This window comes from Rattus rattus, chromosome 8 (genome assembly GCF_011064425.1).
Source record: "Rattus rattus isolate New Zealand chromosome 8, Rrattus_CSIRO_v1, whole genome shotgun sequence".
NCBI classification, from domain to species: Eukaryota; Metazoa; Chordata; class Mammalia; order Rodentia; family Muridae; genus Rattus; species Rattus rattus.
In genome coordinates this window covers 32906805-32928370 of record NC_046161.1, presented here as the reverse complement: position 1 = coordinate 32928370, position 21566 = coordinate 32906805, and the positions used below count along the sequence as shown (strand labels likewise).

At 39.3% G+C, this 21566-nt stretch overlaps 1 protein-coding gene across 1 annotated transcript in view; it reads left to right on the top strand.

The window, feature by feature from the left end:
- Nucleotides 1–16876, top strand: part of Stt3a (STT3 oligosaccharyltransferase complex catalytic subunit A) — a 30982-nt gene extending 14106 nt beyond the window's left edge. Inside the window, exons 9-17 of the mRNA XM_032909460.1 lie at nt 863–1018; nt 2067–2158; nt 5513–5668; nt 6043–6231; nt 7672–7788; nt 7902–8004; nt 14031–14219; nt 14838–14953; nt 16324–16876. Of these exons, the coding sequence (XP_032765351.1) occupies nt 863–1018; nt 2067–2158; nt 5513–5668; nt 6043–6231; nt 7672–7788; nt 7902–8004; nt 14031–14219; nt 14838–14953; nt 16324–16362 (1157 nt within the window). The 3' untranslated portion in view covers nt 16363–16876. The remainder of the gene's footprint in view (nt 1–862; nt 1019–2066; nt 2159–5512; nt 5669–6042; nt 6232–7671; nt 7789–7901; nt 8005–14030; nt 14220–14837; nt 14954–16323) is intronic.
- Nucleotides 16877–21566: the final 4690 nt, after the last annotated feature.

The window sequence follows — 21566 nt, the reverse complement described above, 5'->3', positions numbered from 1 at the left end:
TTGTTAGCCTGTTTGGATTCTGCAGAGCAGAGTATCTTTGGAGAGCTGCTGAAAGGACTGTCTAACCTTGCCAGTCTTTTCTCAGTTTTCTTTTCCTTTCCTATTGGGTAGCTTGTAGAAATTCTTAAACCCTTTGCTGTATTTTAAGTCATGGCACTAGTCTCATTCTATTGAAATTAAATCATGGATATTTCGTTTAGATGATATTTTCTATTTTTTTAAACTTATATTTCTCAGAAGCTAATTTGGTTTTTCTAATTCATAGCAGGATGAAGGACCTAGTTCACTCAGATTCTGGATTGGCCTTGATTTGTTGATTTGACCAGATCAAACCTAAGATCTTCCTTTCCAATAGTCTTCTCTGACTCCTACCCCCAACCTTGTGAATTTATAGATAGCCTAATTATTGCATCGACAAAAATACTCTCAAGTTAAAAAGGAGTGAAATTCTGTAAATATAATTTATGGTACTAAAGCAAGAACAACCCTTTTCTGTCTCAGAATTTTACTAAAATGTAATGCTGTGGGCTGGTGAGATGGCCTAATGGATAGAGGTGCTTTTTATACAACCCTGCACTCCTGGGATGAAAGGAGTAGCTAAGATAGTTCAGTCACCCAGAAACTTGGAGGTAAACTAGTGTGGAATATGAAGTGTGGCAGGAACCGTGAGGGAAAGCCTGCTTCAGACAAGGTGGATGGCAAGAACCAGCTCCCACAGGTCTTCCCCTTCCTTCAACACTTCTGCACACGTCCAGACACAGTACACAGGCACACTAATAATGAAAAGAAGATGGCCTGTTGTAATTAGCATTTCAGCTTAACGTGTTAGGAATTTATGTTAAGTATTCTTTTCTTCTTTCAGGAAAGATATCTCCCTGGACAGGGCGTTTCTACTCTCTGCTGGATCCCTCTTACGCTAAGAATAACATCCCCATTATTGCATCTGTGTCTGAGCACCAGCCCACGACCTGGTCCTCCTACTATTTTGATCTACAGCTCCTTGTCTTCATGTTTCCAGGTCTGTTTTGCATTTTTTATATTTTTTTTACATAATTTTGTTATAATACTACAAACTACTTTGTGTATGCTATAATAAATATTACATTATAAAGTATTACAATAATTTTTATTATATATTTATATATATTTTCATTTATATGTATGGGTATGTGCACATGAGAACAGTTGCCTGCAGAAACCAGAGGAGGGTGTTAGATACCCTGGAGGTTAAGAGCAGTTGTGAGCTGTCCCCTGTGGGTACTTATACTTAATACTCAGTGGCATATTTTTCCCCCAGGTTAGTTTTATTCTTGGCTTGTTAAAGTTCTCTGTTGAGTTTTTATAGTTAAAGCAATTTGAATATTATACAAACAATAGAGATAAGCTGAGAAGCAGAAAATCAGATTTGCACTAGACCTTACTACTTGTCTTACCACTGTTAACATTTTAAATTAGATGTGGTGATGATGAATGTTTATCATTTTAGCACTTGGAAGCCTGAGGCAGGAGGATTGTGAATTTGAGTTTGCCCTGGGCTACATAGTGAAACATTCTTAAAAACCATAATAAAAAACTTCACTGTCGGTATTAGTTAATTTTGAGATAGGATCTTGTTGTCTGTTTCTTGCTAACCTGGAAGCTGCTCCATATGACAGACTGGCTTCAAACTTACAGATGTCTGCCTGCCTCCATCTTCCTTCCAAGTGCTGGAGTAAAGGCCTGGGAAAAACAGTAATCCTGTGTGCTGATTTAGAATTTATGGAAATATTCTTTCATGTATAGACATGTGTAAAGGTGTGCAAAAGGACAAGAAAACTATAGTTCTTGTAGCAGCATCTTAATATATTTCATGTTTAAAATATGGTGTAATCCATCTCCTCTGCTGGGCATAAGATTATCTGTTTATTTGATATGTAAGAATACATAGTAAACATCTTTGCATATTTTTCTGATAGATCCGTAGACTTACGAGATAACTGAAGTCATCCGGTCATAATGAAGACGTTTTCCCTGTAGAGTTCTGTCTGCAGGGCTCAGCTACTTACTTTTCTTTCCCTCTCTTGCAGTTGGCCTCTATTACTGCTTTAGCAACCTGTCTGATGCTCGGATTTTCATCATCATGTACGGTGTGACCAGCATGTACTTCTCAGCTGTAATGGTGAGGAATTCCCTCAGTTCTAGCAGAACTTTATCCCTGATTCTGAGGTGTTTTCATTCATTCATTCATTCATTCATTCATTCATTCATTCATTCATTCCAAATTTTATTCCCCTCCTGGTCCACCCTCCGACTCTTACACATCCCACCCCCTCTCACTCTCAAGCCCCCTCCAGGAGGATGTCCCCACCCCCTACTACCTCATCAGACCTCTAAACTCCCTGGGGCCTATGGTCTCTTGAGGGTTAGGTGCATCTTCTCTGACTGAGCCCAGACCTGGCAGTTCTCTGCTGTATATGTGTTGGGGCCTCATGTCAGCTGGTGTATGCTGCCTGGTTGATGGTCAAGTGTCTGAGAGATCTCAGGGGTCCAGGTGAATTGAGACTGCTGGTCCTCCTACAGGGTTGCCCTCTTCCTTAGCTTCCTCCGGCTTTTCCCTAATTCAACCACAGGGGTCAGCAGCTTCTGTCCATTGGTTGGGTGAAAATATCTGCGTCTGACTCTTTCAGCTGCTTGTTGGGTCTTTCAGAGGGCAGTCATGATAGTTTCCCTTCTGAGTGCTCCGTAGCCTCAGTAATCGTGTCAGGTCTTGGGGCCTCCCCTTGAACTGGATCCCATTTGGGCCTGTCGCTGGACCTTCTTTTCCTTAGGCTCTTCTCTATATCTATCACTGCAGTTCTTTCAGACAAGAAGAATTATGGGTCAGAGTTTTGACTGTGGGATAGCAACCCCATCCTTCACTTGATGTCCTGTCTTTCTACTAGAGGTGGGCTCAACAAGTTCACACTCCCCACTATATGCCATTTCATCTAGGATCCCTCTGAGTCCTGAGAGTCTCTCACTTCCCAGGTCTCTGGTACATTCTGGAGGGTCCTCCCAACTTCCTTTCTCCAAAGGTCACCTGTTTCCATCCTTTCTGCTGGCCCTCAGGGCTTTTTTCAGTCCTTTTCCACAACCCAATACCAGATCATGTCTCCCTTCAACCCCATCTCTTTTCCCTCCCAGAACCTCCCTCCCTCTCCCCTTGCTTTCTTCTCCCTCCCAAGTGGGACTGAGGTGTCCTATTTTGGCCCTTCAGCTCGCTGACCTTTCTGTGTTTTCTTTTTCTTCTTATTCCTTTTCTTTTTTTTTTTTTTTTTTTTGGTTTGGCTGAATAAAAAATAATATTGCTGACTCTACAAAGCTACTTGCAGTTGTTAATCTGTTTTGGAATGCAAAGAGACTCATACTCTGTTGGTGGGGTTTAATTATTGTGGGTTCATAATCTTGTGTTAGGTATTTCATTGAATTTGGAGCAGATTAAAGAAAGACGTTCACATGGAACTGTAGTTACAGGCAGTAGTGAGCCACATGATGTGGATGCTGGAAACCAGAGTCAGGTTGTTCCCCAGAAGAGTAGGAAGATTAAGCATTAAGCCCTGGGGTGGACTCTTGTATCTTAAAGCCATGAGAGTACTGGCTACTGCTTTAATAAGACAGACAGGTTTTGGGCTGGAGAGATGGCTCAGTGGTTAAGAGTACTGACTGTTCTTCCAGAGATCCTGAGTTCAAATCCCAGCAACCATATGATGGCTCACAACCATCTGTTACAGGATCTGATGCCCTGTTCTGACAGCTACAGTGTACTTACATATAATAAATCTTAAAAAGAAAAAGACAGACAGGTTTTATGTAAAGTTCTGATACATTTCTACTTCAGAATATTTTTTATTTTATTTTTATGTGTATAAGTGTTTTGTCTGAGTGTGTGTGTGTTGTGCACTGTGTATATTAGGCACCTTTAGACCCACAAGAGGTTGTTGGATCCCCTGGGACTGTAGTTACAGACAGATATGAGCTGCCATATGGGTTCTGGGAACGGAACCCAGGTCCTCTAGAAGAGTAGTCAGTGCTTCTAACCACTGGACCATCTCTCCAGCCCTTCTTGTTTATAATTTTTTAAAAAACCATAAACAACAATAAAAATGTATTTTAGCTGAGGATGGTGGTATAGACTTGTGGTCCCAATTCTTGGGAAGTAGAATCATGTGTTCAAGTATGGTCTAGGGAATGTAGAAAGTCTCTATCTTGAAAAACCAAATGAGTAAAAAACAAGTTGGTTTTCTTTAAAAACTTTATTTTTTTATTTTATGTGCATTGCTTTGCTTGCATGTATGTCTATGTGTGGGTATTAGATCTTGTAGTTACAGACAGTTGTGAGCTGCCATGTTGTTGGCTGGGAATTGAGCTGGGTCCTCTGGAAGAGTAGTTAGTGCTCTAACCACTGAGCCATCTCTCTGGCCCCCAGAAATAAGTTTATAAAAAAAGTAAAATTTTTTATTATAAAAGTAAGTTCATTATATAAGTTTATAAAAAAGTAAAAGTTATTTAGAACATATAAATATACATACATTTAGATCTGCAGTAGAGATTGCTATTTATGGTTTTGAGGCAAGGCATTTTCCCCCTAAATTTTAATCATGTGTATGTATGTGTGTGTCTGTGTGTGGGTATGTGCATTTTAGTGAAGGTGCCATGGAAGCCAGAGGCAAGCTCTTGTGTGCTGGGAACTAAACGCAGTTCCCCCGTAAGAACAGTAGACGATCATAAACCTGAGTCATCTCTTCAGCTCCAAAGATTATCATCCATTATGTGTACTTATATGTATGCTACATGCTGGCAGGTGCTTCCGGAGTTCAGAAGAGAGCATCAGCTCTCCTTGAGTTGTCCGACATGGGAGTCCAGTCCTTGGGAAAAGCAACGCATGCTCATAAACTGCTGAGTCATCTCTCCAACCTTACTTTGACTTTTTTTTTTAACTTCTAGTGATGTGTGCATGTGTCCAGAAGAGGATGACAGGTGCTCAAGCTGGAGTTCTAGGCATTTATGAACTGACTAACATAAGAATTTAGATCTTAGGGAAAAGCAGTATGTGCTCAGAGTCACTCAGCCAGTTCTCTAGCCTTGGTATTCAGTTTTTTTTCCTCTTTTTTTCTGGTTTTTGTTTTGTTTGTTTGAGACAGGGTTTCTCTGTGTAGCCCTCACTGTCCTGGAACTCATTCTGTAGACCAGGCTGCCCTCGCACCCAGAGATCCACCTGTCTCTGCCTCCTGAGGCTGGGATTAAAGGCCTAGCCTTTCTCAGTATCTTGATTGCTGGAATTACAGCATTGCTGCTGGCTCCCATGCAACACAGTTTAAGAAAGAAGTACATACTTCCGTTATGCTGTAGCTATATCATAACGTTTCTCTTCCCCTTTTGCTGGAGTAGAGTGTTTGTTGGAAATTGCCGAGTTGACGTTATAGTCTACTGAAAGATTAAAGTCTGTCATTTGTGAAGCCCTGACTATCCTGATCATGATTCTTGGTCCTTTTAGGTGCGTCTGATGCTGGTGTTGGCACCTGTTATGTGCATTCTTTCTGGCATTGGTGTCTCCCAGGTGCTGTCCACATACATGAAAAATCTGGACATAAGTCGCCCAGACAAGAAGAGCAAGAAGCAACAGGATTCTACTTATCCTATTAAGAATGAGGTGAGAGGCTGGAGTGATGGCTCTGGTTAAGGGCACTGACTGCTCTTCCAGAGGTCCTAAGTTAATTCCCAGCAACCACATGGTGGCTCACAACCATCTGTAATGGGATCCGATGCCCTCTTCTGGTGTGACTGAAGACAGCTACAGTGTACTCATATTTAAAAAAAAAACTTAAAAAAAACCAAATGAAGTAAGGTTTAAGTAACATGTTGGCTTGGAAAAATTTGTTTGTGTGTGTGTGTGTTATTTGCTTAGGTTCAGATGAGTATTAGATCAATGTCTTGAGTGATCAGAATTAATTTATGCAGACCAGCATTTGATCTCATGTAAGAAGCCGTCTGTGTTTGGTTTACTATACAGTCTTCTTTCTATAGGTGGCAAGTGGGATGATACTGGTCATGGCTTTTTTTCTCATCACCTACACGTTTCATTCGACTTGGGTAACCAGCGAAGCCTATTCTTCTCCCTCCATTGTACTGTCTGCTCGTGGTGGGGATGGCAGTAGGATCATTTTTGATGACTTCCGGGAAGCATATTATTGGCTTCGTCACAATACTCCAGAGGTAAAATTTGGGAGGATTTGGGTAGTCGGATAGTGGTAGAGACACTTGAAATTGTAGGGAATCTGACATCTTTTACATGGATGGGAAGCTTAAAAAAATTAAAAATTCAGAAGCTTAGTTTTTAATAAGTTTTAAAGACTAAGGTGTTTTTTAGAGTAGTGGTTTTTAACCTGTGGGTCACTGCCTCCTTGGTAAACCTGTTTCTGAAAATATTTACATTATGATTCATAACAGTAGCAGAATTACAGTTATGAAGTAGAAATGAAAATAATTTTATGGTAGGGGTCACTCCAACATAAGGAATGGTATTAAAGGGTTGCATGCAGTATCGGGAAGGTTGAGAACCACTGAGCTAGAGTAACTTAAATTCTAGATTCTGTTTGGACATGTGTATTGATGATATGATAATAAGGCGATCAACCCAGTTACAACAGAAGAAAATGTTAAAAAATATGTCTGCCTTAGAAAAAGCAGAAACTAGAATCAATATAAACAATTACAACCTAGTAATAATGGCATATAACATTTTAGTTTATGTCCCTTGCGGATCTGATTTCTTTTGTAGTAGCTATTGGGAATAGCATTTCAGAGTCAGATTTGTTTAACATCCAAACTAAGTGTTGGGTATTGAATCTAGAACTTTAGCATGTGCCAGGCACATAATCTACCATTGAACTGTTTACCCAGCTCCCAAGCTAAGCATCCTTTAATCCTTGCCATCATGTTTTGTGATTTGTGTTTTCCCGTCTACCATTGTAGTAACTGATTTTATAATGTTAAGAGTCATTTAAATTACCTAATGATGGGCTGGAGAGATGGCTCAGAGGTTAAGAGCACTGACTGTTCTTCTAGAGGTCATGAGTTCAATCCCCAGCAACCACATGGTGGCTCACAACCATCTGTAATGGGTCTGATGCCCTCTTTTGGTGTGTCTGACAGTTACAGTGTACTTACATACATAAAATAAATCTTTAAAAAAGATAACTAATGACAAACCGCAAGTGCTGGCACATGCCTTTTATCCTAGCATTGGGGGTACAGAGGCAAGTGAACCTCCGAGCTTGAGGCCAGCCTAGTCTATGTATTGAGACTCTATTTCAAAAGGAAGAAGTTTAAATGACCTAATGATGCTAAGCTTATTTATTTAGCTATACTTCATAGTCTTCCCGACATCTCTTGGTCTACTGTACTTGTTTCAGTGATCTTGAATGAAGATATTTGGGAATGTTGGCTTGTGTATCATTTAAAATAGTTCCTTACTTTATATGAATGGAGGAATAGGTGCCCCGATTTTATTTTCTTGTTAGGCGTACATTACTTTGTAAAGAAATTGCTTAATTGGGCAAGTCTTCCTTGCTATCAAAGCTGCCCTTCCACTCTTGCTTAGCATTTGGATTTTACGAGCAGTGAGATGAACATTTATCTATTTTCATCTTTTAGGATGCAAAAGTCATGTCATGGTGGGATTATGGCTACCAAATTACTGCAATGGCAAATCGGACAATCTTAGTGGATAATAACACATGGAATAATACCCACATTTCCCGAGTAGGGCAGGTAAGGAAAAGAGGTCCTTAAAGTGTCTGACATGTGAGTCTTCGAGAAGTGTGTTGCTAGGAGAGGAGGCTGACTTGAGATTTTATTTGAGAATTGTACATTTATTTCTCTAGGCAATGGCATCCACAGAAGAAAAAGCTTACGAAATCATGAGGGAGCTTGATGTCAGCTATGTGCTTGTCATTTTTGGAGGCCTTACTGGGTATTCTTCTGATGGTAATGTACTTGATATTATATCTAGCCGCAGGGCATAGATTCTTAGAAAATTTAGTGCATCAGTTATTTTATTTTTGTTTTTGACAGTCTCATGTGACTCAGGCTGGTCTTGAACTTGCTGTATTCATAAGGATAACTTTGTAACTACTAGTCTTCCTGCTTCTACCTGTGGTGCTGTAGCTACAGGCATAGACCATCTGTCTATATTGTCTCTCTTTTTAAAGGAAAAGTTAGGTATGTATGTATACAAAGGAAAAGTAACTTTCATAAAACTGAAGTTAATATCTGTGCTTTTTTAAAGTTAAACAGTTCTGGAGGTTTAAAATAAGTGGTTGTCTCATGGCCCTAAGCTTAATAAGTACCCTTAACCTCAGTCCCCAGAAGCAGTAATTTCTGTCTTCAGTCTCTTAGATTTTTGTGCTAGGCATCAGTTCCTGGAGCTTACATGAGCTAGGCAAGCATTTACCACTAAGCTATACTCTGAAATCTTTTTTTTTTTTTTTTTTTTTTTAATTTTTTTTTCGAGCTGGGGACCTAACCCAGGGCCTCATGCCTCCTAGGCAAGCACTCACCACTGAGCCAAATCCCAACCCTGAAATCTTTTAAATTTTAAAAATCCTGCTATTCTGGGGCTGATTAGTTTTAATTGTACTATATCATTATCTCTTTAAAAGGTTGTTTTATTTCATCTATTTTGTTGCGTGTGTTTGGGGATGCATGTAACCCACAGATGTCAGAAGACAGTGTGTGGGAGTTGGTTCTGTACTGTGTGCGTCCAGGGATTCAATTTAGGTCCTGAGACTTGGAAGCAAGCACATTTACCTATGAGCCATCTCACTCACCCTCTATCAGATTCTTAGAGTTGATGAAGTGCTCTACCCTTCACCTCACATTTCTCCTCTTTTCAGTGTTTTTAGTATAGTTAATTTGCAACTTTTGATTAAATCTAGGTGTTTGAAATTATGACTGTAAATACTCATTGCTCAGCCAATACTCTGGTTACATTTCTTCCTATCTCAAATATTTTCTTTTCCTATAGCTAGTCAATTTCCTTTGAATGTGTGGCTGCTTCCACACAGTTTACTGCTACAAATCCAGTTCTGTGTCTGATTCTGAAAGGTGCCTCTATTTTACTTTAAGCCTATTTTAAATGTGTCTTGTATAAACAAAATAAAACTGGTAATAGCAGGAATAGCAGACAATTGCCTCAGCACTGTTTGCTAGTAATTATCTTATATACACACACATAAATGAAATTAAGTACTATATAAAATATATATGTGTATGTATACAGATCTGCTTGTGTGTGTGTGTGTGTGTGTGTGTGTGTGTGTGTGTGTGTGTGTGTGTTTAGTAGGATAGTTCTATAGGATGTGATAGTACATGTCTGTATCTCCACTCTTAGTGGGCAGGAGGGTCACTAGTTTGGATCTACCTTGGGCTACATAGCAAGAACTTACCTGTTGAAAAGAACCAACAAATGTAGTTTCTTGAAGTCTTCCCACTAATCAGTAGTAAGTAACTACTGTCAACTGAGTAGAATATATTTGATGTTGGCATAAAAGTGTCATTATTTGTAACATTTTAGAAAATCTTTATGAAATTAGGAAATGAGCAATTACTATTAGTAACTTAGCATGAAAAGAAATCCTGCTTAGAGTCTCAGTTATGGTTTCTGTTGCTGTGATAAAACATTCTGATCAAAAGCAACCTGGGGAAGAAAGCATTTATTTCATCTTAAAAGATTTTCTGTTTATCCAGGAAAGTTAGGGCAGGAACTCTCGTCAGGATCAGAGGTAGGAGCGGATACAGAAGCCATGGAGGAATGTTGTTGCTTACAGGCTTGCTTGCTTCTTGTGCCCTGATCAGTCTGTTCTCTTGTAGCACCCTGGACCAACCATTCCAGGGGTGCCCCTACCTACATTGAAGTGGGCCCCCCCCCCCCAGCTATCATCAGTCAAGAAAATGCACCACCTGCTTGTCCATGGGCTAATCTGGTGGAGACATTTTCTCAATTAAGGGTGTTTTTATTCAAATGATTCTAGTTTATGTCAAATTGACAAAACAAAAATCAAAACAAGTGACCCCAAAACAAAACTAGCCTACACACTTGTTAAGAGATCTTGATTAGAGAGATATTTTGTTTAATTTTATTTTGTATTTGTGTGCATGTGTGCAATTGCAAGGTTGACTTGCCAATTAAGCAAGACTGGTTGGGGTGTGAGTCCTAAATCCTAGTACTGGAATTATAAGTATGTCCCACCACGTCTAGCTTTTATAGGGGTGCTGGGCATCGAATTCAGGTGCGCATATTTTTGTGGCAAGCACTTTACTGACTGCAGCCATCAGATTTTGTTTTTTAAACAGTTCTAGATGGGGACTTGCTGTGTAGTGAGGGTAGGATGACTGAGTTTGGTAATGCTTGCATTTAATCCTAGCACATAGTGAGATCTGGGAAAGCCAAGACTATGAGAGAGACCCTGTCTCAAAAACAAACCAACAGGCAAAGAACTCATAAGATCTCACTGTGTAAACTGGCTGGCTACTAGCTATCCTCAAATTCATAGAGTTTGAGGCACCTGCCTCTGCCTCCCAAATGCTGGTATTAAGCCATGCACCACTACACACAGCCGTTGCTTACTCTTTTCTAGTCTGTTATATATGAGATTGCATCCTCTTTGTGGAGTTACTATACCCCTGCTGCCTGATTTTTATTTATTTTTTTTACAGTCTCCTCACTGTTTGTGAAGATGCCCCATAGATTATATTGCTTACAGTAAGATGATTTAATTTAATTTGGCCTTTGAGTGTTTGGTAACATTTTGGGCTAATGTCCAGTTATCAGTGAGTATATACCATGTGTGTTCTTTTGTGTTTACCACAGCAGATAGATGTGGCAAAGCTGAAGGTTGGGAATTAATAACTTTTGTTTGCATTTCAAATACCCCATCTGTTGATGAATTTTAAAAGTGTCTTGAAAATAAACCTTAAGATATACTTTGTTTACTGTCCAGAGCTTAACTGAAAATATCTTTCTGCTTACTCTGAATTATTAATAAAAACAGGCTAGGCACTGGTGTGCTTACCTGGAATCCCAGCATTTAGGAGTTGAAGCAAGAGGACCAGGAGTTCAAAGTTAGCCTCAACAACATACAGAGTTTGAGATGAGCCTGGGCTACATAATAAGATTGTCTTAAAAAAGCAAACAGATTGTTGCATGTATAACAAAAGTAGTCTCCATTAAATGTACTGATACATTGTTATATTTATATGTTAATTTGTGTGATGTGTGTGGAGATGCATGTATCATAGCATACCTATGACCATCTGAGGACAACTTTGTAACATGCATTTTTATCTTTTCTTTTTATTGGTTATTTTATTTATTTACATTTCAAATGTTGTCCCGCTTCTTGGTCTCCCACAAATCCCCCCATCCCATTCCCCCTCCTCTTTGCCTATATGAGGGTCCTCCCTCACCCACCTACTCCTGCCTCATCGCCTTGCATTTCCCTACACTGGGGCATTGAGCCTACATAGGACCAAGGGCCTCCCCTCCCACTGATGCCAGATAAGGCTATCCTCTGCTACATATGCAGCTGGAGCCATGGGTAGCTCCATATGTACTCTTTGGTTGGTAGTTTAGTCCCTGGGAACTCTGGGTGGTCTGGTTAGTTGATAGGTCTGTTCTTCCCATAGGGTTGCAAACCCCTTCAGTTCCATTAGTCCTTCACTTAACTCTTACATTGGGGTTCCAATGCTCAGTCCGATGGTTGGCTTTGAGTGTCTACATCTGTATTAGTCAAGTGCTGGCCTCTCAGGGAACAGCTATACCAGGCTCCTGTCAGCAATTGCTCTTGGCATCAGCAATACTATCGGGGTTTGGTATCTGCAGATGGGATGGATTCCTAGGTGGGATGGTCTCTGGATGGCCTTCAGACTCCGCTCCATTTTTTGTCCCTGCATTTCCTTTAGATAGGAACACTTCTGGGTTAAATTTTTTGAGATAGGTGGATGACCCCATCCCTCAACTGGGGGCCCTGCCTGTCTACAGGTTCTAGTCCCACTTTGTTGGGTATTGTGGCTAAGGTTATTCACGTTGGGTCCTGGGAATCTCTTGCTTCCCTGGCATCTGAGACTTTCTAGTGGCTACCCCCAGTTCCCCATCCCCCACTACATATTTCGGTTCAATTTTCTGACGCTCTGTACGTCTCTCTTGTCTCTTCCCATACCTGATGCTGCCACCCCTCTCCCCCTACCTGCTCCCCTTTTTCCCTCTTTCTCCTCTCTCCCTCCTAGGTCCCTCCCTCCCTCTGACTCCTGTGATTATTTTGTTACCCCTTCTAAGTAGAACTGAAGTATCCACACTTGGTCTTCCTTCTTGTTAAGTTTCATATGGTCTGTGAGTTGTATCATGGATATTCTGAACTTTTGGGCTAATGTCCAGTTTTCAGTGAGTATATACTATGTGTGTTCTTTTGTGTCTGGGTTACCTCACTCAGGATGATATTTTCTAGTTCCACCCATTTTCCTTTGAGCTTCATTTCTAGCATTGTTTCTAATAGCTGTGTAGTACTCCATTGTGCAAATGTAACACTTTTTCTGTATCCATTCTTATGTTAAGGGACATTTAAGTTGTTTCCAGCTTCCGGCTATTATAAATAAGGCTACTATGAACATAGTGTGTCCTTTTTATATGTTGTTATATGTTGGAGCATCTTTTGGGTATATGTAGCATCCATTTTCTCTTTCCACCTTTACATAGGTTGTAGGGCTTTCATAGCAAGCTCCTCAAACCCCTCCCCAAGGCTGTCTCACCAGTTCACATTACTGTTCTTTAGAAATCCTGTAAGTGGTTGAGGAGATGGCTTAGCCAATGAAAGTTCTTGCTGTAAGTCTGAGGGCCAGAGTTCAAATCCCCAGAAACCAAGTAAAAGAGCCTGGCTTGGTCACTTAGGCCCTCCCTGTTTTCACTGTGGTGGGGATGGGAGGAGCCCCAGGCTTGCTGGCATACTCTGAGTTCAGTGAGAGCCTGTCTCAAGGGAACAAGGCAGAGAGTGATAGAGCAGGATGTCAGTGTTGTCTTACACGCACTTGTTTATGTTTATTTTTGAAAAGAAAAGTTTCATTTCTTCTTGGACACATCTTATTGGGTTTTCAGTATTCTTAGTCCCCCCTCCCCCCCCAAAAAAGAAAAGGGATCTCACTATGTATAGCAATGACTGGGATCTCACTATGTATAGAGATGTCTGGCCTGGGAACTCACTGTGTGGACCAGACTAGCCTTAAACTTCAACAGAGGTTCATCTGCCTCTGTCTCCCAAGTGCTAGGGTTAAAAGTATGCACCACTATACTTGGCTTCCAGTTTTACTTTTTATTGAATACTTATGAAGGCTTAAAATAAAATATTAGATCATTGTACAGATTCATTTATATAAAAGTGCGATGTTATGTAGCCCAGGCTTGCCTTGCCTTGAATGCTAAAAACTCTTAGCCTCCCAGTGCTGGGATTATAGACAGTCACCACTGTGCCTGGTTTCCACCTTGTATTATATTCTTTCAGCACTTCTCAGTTGGAATGAATCATGCTTCGTGTGCTTATTTAATTATATGTGGCTACTGGCTGTTTTTTTTTTTTTTTCTTTTTTCTTTTTTTCAGAGCTGGGGACCGAACCCAGAGCCTTGCGCTTGCTAGGCAAGCGCTCTACCGATGAGCTAAATCTCCAACCCCAACTGGCTGCTTCTTGCAATAGCTCAGCCCCATGTAATTTCCAGGAATACTTTTAGTGTGGCTTAAGACTGGGCCAATAAGCATGCAATTTCAGTGATTAACAATTTCTAATAAAAGTTTTATATTTTTAGGAACTTTTTTGCTTATACATCATTTCCTGTTTTTACAGTTAAATGATAGCATTCCTTATTGGGAAAGTATGATGGAAATTTCTTTAGAAATAGTGATATTTTCAGTGAGTTACTTAGATGCAGTAGACTTTCTCATGCAGCAGTTCATTCCTTTTTTCTCTAGATATCAACAAGTTTCTGTGGATGGTCCGGATTGGAGGAAGCACCGAGACAGGAAGACACATCAAGGAGAATGACTACTATACTCCAACTGGGGAATTCCGTGTTGACCGTGAGGGTTCACCAGTGTTGCTCAACTGCCTTATGTACAAAATGTGTTACTACCGCTTTGGGCAGGTCTACACAGAAGCCAGTGAGTGTGATTTATAATGCTAGTAGCAATAGTGATAGCTGACACATACTGTGTTTTCCGGGCCCTGTGCTTAGTCTTTTTAACTTATTTAATCCTCACAGCAACCCAGAAGATAATTTTAACTAATGTTAATGTTGTTTTATATATGAGGAAGTTGAGCCCACAGGTTGCTGAACTAGCTAATACCATGTGATAATTAGGATTCAAAATCAGTCTGCCTTTAGGTTCTGTGCTTTAGAACATATGAATGTATTGAGAAGGATTTGGTTAAGTTAAATTCTGTGTTTCAGTTTTGTTTCTGCATCAGGGAAAACAAGTCTTGGATTCATGATCAATGGAAGGGTTACTAGTGTTAGATTTCTGGATAACAGTTCTTAGGAGTAGAGAGCCTTGAAAGTCATCTTAGACTTAGAAGACAAGCTACGTGGACTCTGCCAAGCATTACATTGGACAGGACTCAAGTAGGGAAGCACTTGATTTGCTGTTTCTATCTGATGCTCTTGCAGACTCTAGTCAGAGTGCAGGCTGAGAAATAGCAGTCAATGCAGTGGATGACGTGCAGCTTCCATTTCTTTAGGAAATCCACTTGTATAATAGGTTTCTCTCCTGTGGTTTTAGAGCGGCCACCAGGCTTTGACCGTGTTCGAAATGCTGAGATTGGTAATAAAGACTTTGAGCTTGATGTCCTGGAGGAAGCATATACCACAGAACATTGGCTGGTCAGGATATACAAGGTAAGGAGATGCTGCATTTCTCAGAAGCTGCTTTTGTTCTTACAGGTTTGTTCTAGTAAATCAATTTTCCAAATAGGGACATTTTTAATGAATGCCACCTGGTTTTAAAGTAGCTTGTAAGTCACTTGAAGTGTTATCTATGTGTGTGTGTGTGTGTGTGTGTGTGTGTGTGTGTGTGTGTGTGTGTGTGTGTGAGTATTTTCAACTTTGTGGATTTGATTCTCTTTAGCTTTATATAGGCTCCAGAGATTGAATTCAAGTCATCAGACCTATACGGCATTTTCATCTGCTAAGCCATCTAGCCAGACCAAAGTGTTAACTAACTATATTTTTTGGTTATTCTTAGAGAGGAGACATCCTAGTTGGTGGTTGTTATAGCAACATTTCTTTTTCTTTAAAAACTTTTTTTTTTACTACATTTTTATATAGGGGGAGGCATACAAATATATACCATGTATGAGGTCAGCGTACAGCTTGTAGGGTTCAATTCTTTTATTGTTACGGGTTCTGGAGATCAAAATTAAGTGCCCTTATTCACTGAACCATTTTGCCGACTAGCTAGTCCCATTTTTATAGTTTTGGGGATAAAGTCTCAGGCTGCCATCAAGGTTGGCATTAAAATTACTGTGTACCCCAGGTTGGCTTTAAATGCTCCAATTTCTTTAGCCTTTGGTATGTTAGTGTTATAGATGTGGCCACTCTACTTGTTGCAGTACTGTTCCAGGTAGGGATTGGTAGCTTGGGCAGTAGGGTAAATGCTTGTGTTTGTGTTTTTGAACTACTTTTTTTTTTTTTTTAAAGATTTATTTATTTATATGAGTAACCTGTAGCTGTCTTCAGACACACTAGAAGAGAGCATCAGATTCCATTACAGATGGTTGTGAGTCACCATGTGGTTGCTGGGAATTGAATACAGGACCTCTGGGAGAGCAGTCAGTGCTCTTAACCGCTGAGCCATCTCTCCAATCCTGAACTATATTTTCTTTTTGCTAATTTTTGATACCTACTCACACGATGTCATGTAGGAGTATGTAACATCTCTTATATGAGAAAATATTGAACCAGATACGACATACATACCTAGAGAAGTAAAGGCAGGGGGATTGAGTATGAGGCCAGCCTAGGCTACATAGCAAAACCCTATCTCAAATAACAGTGAGGAAAAAAAATGACCTACCAAAATGAGTCTTTTGGTCAATGTCAAAGTTCATCTATACTGGTTCTTAGAGGTACCCTAAAAGCCTGGATTGACAGTAGGCAGGCTTATTTATTCACATGCAAACAGGCAGTAGAGTCTAGGGTAATTACAGTGGAACTTGTAGATCTTTCCAAAGTCGACCTTTTGCTAAAGTGATGTCTTTATGTTGCAGGTAAAGGACCTGGATAATCGAGGCTTGTCAAGGACATAAATATCGCATTGTGCCCTGATATGCTTCGCACTGAGCGCGTCTTGTTGAGGACGCTGAAGATTTTTTTTTTATATGCAGTTTATAAGAACAGCCGGATGGGATTAGAATTGTCTGGAAGTTTTGCCCTGGACAGTATTGGGCTGGGCCAAGTGAAATGATTTTTATAATTCTGAGCAGGTTACCAAATGAAATGTTAAGGCTTTACTTTGGTCACTTAAAAGGGGGGGTGGGTATTTTTTTTAAATGTGCCTTATTTGTTTTGACTTAAATTGGCTGATATGAGGATCACAGAAGTGAACGGATGGAAGACCATATCCATGCTCTAGGTCCCCAAATGAACCAAATAGGAGCATTCTTTCTCTCCTGTCAGCAAACTCAAGGACTAGCTCTGGTTCTACAAATATAAACAACTTTATCACACTTTTTTGTTTTTTAGCACCCAGGACAACGATTCCCATATATGGGTGCTTAATAAATTTATATCAAATGAATAAATGTTTCTGGGACCAGAGGAGTGCTGTTTCTGGGCAAGAAAGACAGCTTTCTTGCTATTATGTCTATGTTCTTATTGTCTATTTCTTTGAAGTTCTTTGGCTTTATAAGGACAGAAAGTTGCTGAGTATTCCCGATCTCACCAGTATCCTTTCAAACTAATGACAGTTATTCTTTTTCTAAGCAGAAATGTGAACCAAACTAATTCAGTAGTTCTTAAGACTCAGTGAAACATATCAATCTTAGAGGAAGACACTCCTCCAACATCAGGTTGATGATCAGTAGATGTTTCTGGAATCAGATGTAATTATGTGTACCTATACGGAATTTAGGTATTTGGTATTTAAACCTAAAACACAGTAAATGGCTCTTTGTTCATTTCCTTTAGACTGCACTAAATCTTTTAGGGTTATCCACCGTGAACTTCTGTTTTTCTTAGTGTCAGTCTGCTGTGTTCATATACCACTTGAGACTTCATTACTTGGTTTTGAATCCCTTGCTAAATATATACATAGAAAGTGGGAAGTATTGCTACTAGCAGGTACCTTGAGACCATTGCCAGTCTGCCTGCAAAAAATAGACTTTAAAAACATTTAACTTCAGAGCACAGAGATCCCATAGATATTTTGTGTCAGGATAAATAGCTTTCTGTTCTACACAATAGGATATTTCATGTATTTTACAACATAGGACATAATCACTGATGTATATAAACCACCTTAAGATAATTATAGTGTTTCTATTTAAGAAAACAGGAGGAATTGTATGGCTTTTAGATAGTCAACAGTGGTACTCAATGCATATATGCTTAGGTGTACTTGTACACCTAAGGGCTTCTCCTTCAAACAGTTTATGTACTGTGTATTTTAACTGTGGTTGGAATTTAGATTTAACAGATGATTTGATATCCTATATGTAAATACATTACTTGATTTATATGCAGAACTCCTGCCTAGTGGGAAAGGTTAACCTGAGACTTATCAATATGATTAACATTATAGGTTATTAGTAAGCTCTAACCTATAGTATAAATGGGGCACCCCTTTTTCATATCATTTTGACTCCTGGGATCTTGATACTTTCTAGTCTACATAGATTTCTTTTTTTAAGTTGATTTCATTTTCAGGTATAGTCCTCATAGTGTTAAATCCATCTCAAAAACAATTTCACATACATGCCCACCCACACACCTACCCACACATTCCCCAGACTCTGCTTCCAGCTCTGGTGAACCTCCCATTGTGCCTCCTGCCTGATCATTAGTAACTTGCTTTGTTATGTTTTGGTGTTTTAATTTGAGGTAACATTGATTTTTTTTTTTAAATCCGTGGTTCTCAACAGTGTGGGTCATGTCCTCTTTGGCAAACCTCCATCTCCAAAAATATTTATATTGCAATTCATAACAGCAAAATTTTAGTTAGGAAGTAACAATGTAAGTAATTTTGTGGATGGGACATCACCATAACATGAGGAACTGTATTAAAGAGTTGCAGCATTAGGAAGGTTGAATACCACTGCCTTATGTTTTGTGACACCATTTTTACTATTATCTATTACAATTCTAATTATTTTACCTTCTGGCTATTCTTAGTTAAGATGTGTTACTTTTTTTTTTTTTTAAAGATAGTTCCATGTAGCTCAGGCCAGCAGCTCTGAACTCAAGATATAGATGAGGCTGGCTTTGGACTCTTGATCTTCCTGCTTCTACCTCCCAGTTGTGGGCTACTACAGCTAGTTAGTTACTATTTTTCCTATATAATTTTCTAAAGGAAATAGTTTAATTTTTTTGGTATTTGTTCTCTCTCCTGCTCCTTTACCACTCTAGCTAGTTCTCCCTCATTTGTGCCTCTTTTCTCTTACTGATCAAACACATTCATTGAACAACTTTGGGTGTTTGAAACAGTATCTTTTGTAGCTAGGGCTGGCTTTGAACTCCTGATTCACCTGCCTCTGTTTGCCAAATGCTGGTATTAAGCTATATGCCACCATACCTAATTACATTGGGTTAATTTTAAGAATGTCTTTACCTTTTCAGCTTGAAATAACTCAAGTTTGTTGAATTGTATTATTTCACTGTTATATTTGTTGATCTTTGCCATTTTCAGTGATTTGCCATTTCTTAGTACCTTATATGTAGAGGGGATACATTTCTGCAGCTCTTCTATATCATATTTAATGCACAGCTGGGTATAGCTCTCCAGACTAGCGCTATTTACATTATAAAGGCACTGGCCCATTTTCTTAATGTTGAGAAATGGCAGTTATTTTGATGAGTATTCGTCTGTTCTTTGCCCCAGATCTCTGGTTTTTTTTTTTTTTTTTTTTTTTTTTTTTTTTTATTGTGGTGCTGGGTACTCTAAATTTTCATGTATGCATAGTCAAATTTTTCTGTTTAAAAAAAAAAAACAACACTAGTTATATATAGATTTCTCCAACTCTCTTTCTGATAAGGCTAATTAAAACTTTTAAATTTTAGGTAACATGGTATGACACTTTAAATATTTACTTTTTTGTGTGTCTGTGTGTTTGGCTATTTTACCTGCATATATGTGTGTGTATCATGTGTGTACCTGGTGCCCACAGAATCCAAAGGAAGGTATCAGAGTCCTGGAACTGGAGTTATAAACAGTCATGAATTGCCATGTGGGTGCTGGGAATTGAACACTTTGGAAGAACAGCTGTTGGTCTTTACTGTTGAATCAGCTCCCCAGTCCATGATAAATTTATTTGAATGTGGGGCTTTCTGAGTTTTCTAAAAGTTTCTTAGTTGCTTTTCTTTCTTCCACTTTTTGGGAGATTTCCTTAGCTGTATTTGTGGTCATGCTGTTTTCCGTCCCTCCATCCCTCCCTCCCTGTCTCTTTCTTCCTACTCCTTCTTCCCTCTCTTTCCCCTTTTAGCTATTAACGCATAGGTTTAAGCCCAGGGCCCTGTGCATGCTAGCTAAGCACTCTATCAGTGGGCAACATCTCTTAATTTCAACCATATTTTCAAATAAATTTTTCTTTGCTGCCTTCATATTTCTAAAGTCTTAAGAACTCTTTTGACTGTCCCATTGTTCTGCTGCCTTTCCAATTAAAGACTTTTCCAAATTCCTGGCTGACTCCTTTTTTAGACTGGGTGGTCCAAAGGGTTATGAAGAATGTGCTTATTTATTATTATTATATTAAATTATATTATTTTAATATACTATGACTAGGCTGGGTTGGCATACTGAGAAGTTGTTGATATTGGTGTTAGATTTCCTTTTTCTTTCATAAGATATTGGTGTTCAATTTCCTTTTTTCATTTGTACATAAGATTCAGGGTTTCTGTCCACTTATTCCAGGATACTGGCCAGGCTGTCACCTTTCTGGAGTAAAGCAGGGAAGGCAAGCATATGTGGGCTCAACTCTCAGTACATATGTTTAACTTTAATTGCTATTTTCAGGAGGATAGCCACACCTTTTACTGTGCCTCCTTTATAGTTTACCTATCATTTATTTACTCTCTCAATCCTTAGAGTAACTTTGGGCAAGAGCTCTTCCTCGGTTGTACAACAGTAAGTGTTTCCTCGGTTGTACAACAGTAAGTGTTTAGCGATCTCTGCTTCATAGGTAGTCTTGTGACTGCCCCATTTTGACCTCCATATTCAGATTGCCTGGTGTCCTCATTTCAATTTGAGTCTTCTGGGCTTCCCACGATGCAAGTCAGGTCACTTTCCTGTACTGTCATTGGTGTCTTTGGGATTAAGCATTATTTTATGTTACCTTTTATCTTCAGTAGGCTTTCAGTTTTCCAAAAATTTCTCATACTCAGGAAGGAATAGATGGTATCTCTTATGCATCCCTTCGTCCTTTAAAGAGTCTTGTGTAGCCTAGGTTGGATTCAAACTTGGAGTGTCACTAAGGGTGGCTCTGAATTCCTGATCCTCTCCATCTCCCTTCAAAGTGCTGTGATTACAGGCAATTGTTATGACTTCTGTCTTACACTGTTATTCCTTTGTAACTATTTTTAGGAAGTTTTACCATGAGTTACCCCCTCCCAATTTGTTTAGTTACTTTTTGCCAGTTTTCTTTTAATTTGTTCAGACACATGTTTTTGAGACTGTTTCATTTAGCCCAGGTTGTCTTTGAACTTTATATAACCAGTGTGAACCTGAACTGATCTCCCTACATTTGGTCTCTAGTTGGTACAGGGACACGGATGGACGGACGGACACACACACACACACACACACACCCTACACCCTCACCCTCTCTCTAAGTCAGGACTTTGATACTGTGTTTTTTCCAGGAGAGGAACCTCATGGGTCTTTGTATTTGTTGATTTCAGAACACAGACAGGAAATTACAAAGAACTGGAAAATAATCTAACAGCTTGTTTTCATCACATGAGTCCTAAACTGATGTCATGGTTTAAGTTTATAAACATTTCCAGGTTGTTTCACTTGACAGATTTCATGGAGTGTGAGACGCAGCTCAGTGACAGTGCACTTGTCTAGCCCCACATTATCTCAGTTTTTCCTTATTTTGTGTATCTAAGCCCTTTCCCTTAGAATTGACATTTTTCACTTTATTATGGGCCTTTTGCTTGCCTGGCAAGCATTCTACCATAAGTCTAGCCTAGTAACTAATATTGTGTTTCCTAACTCATCACTTTTGTTTAGAAAGGATCATATACATATATATATGAGAACATGTATAATATATATACATTCATATTCTACCCCCAC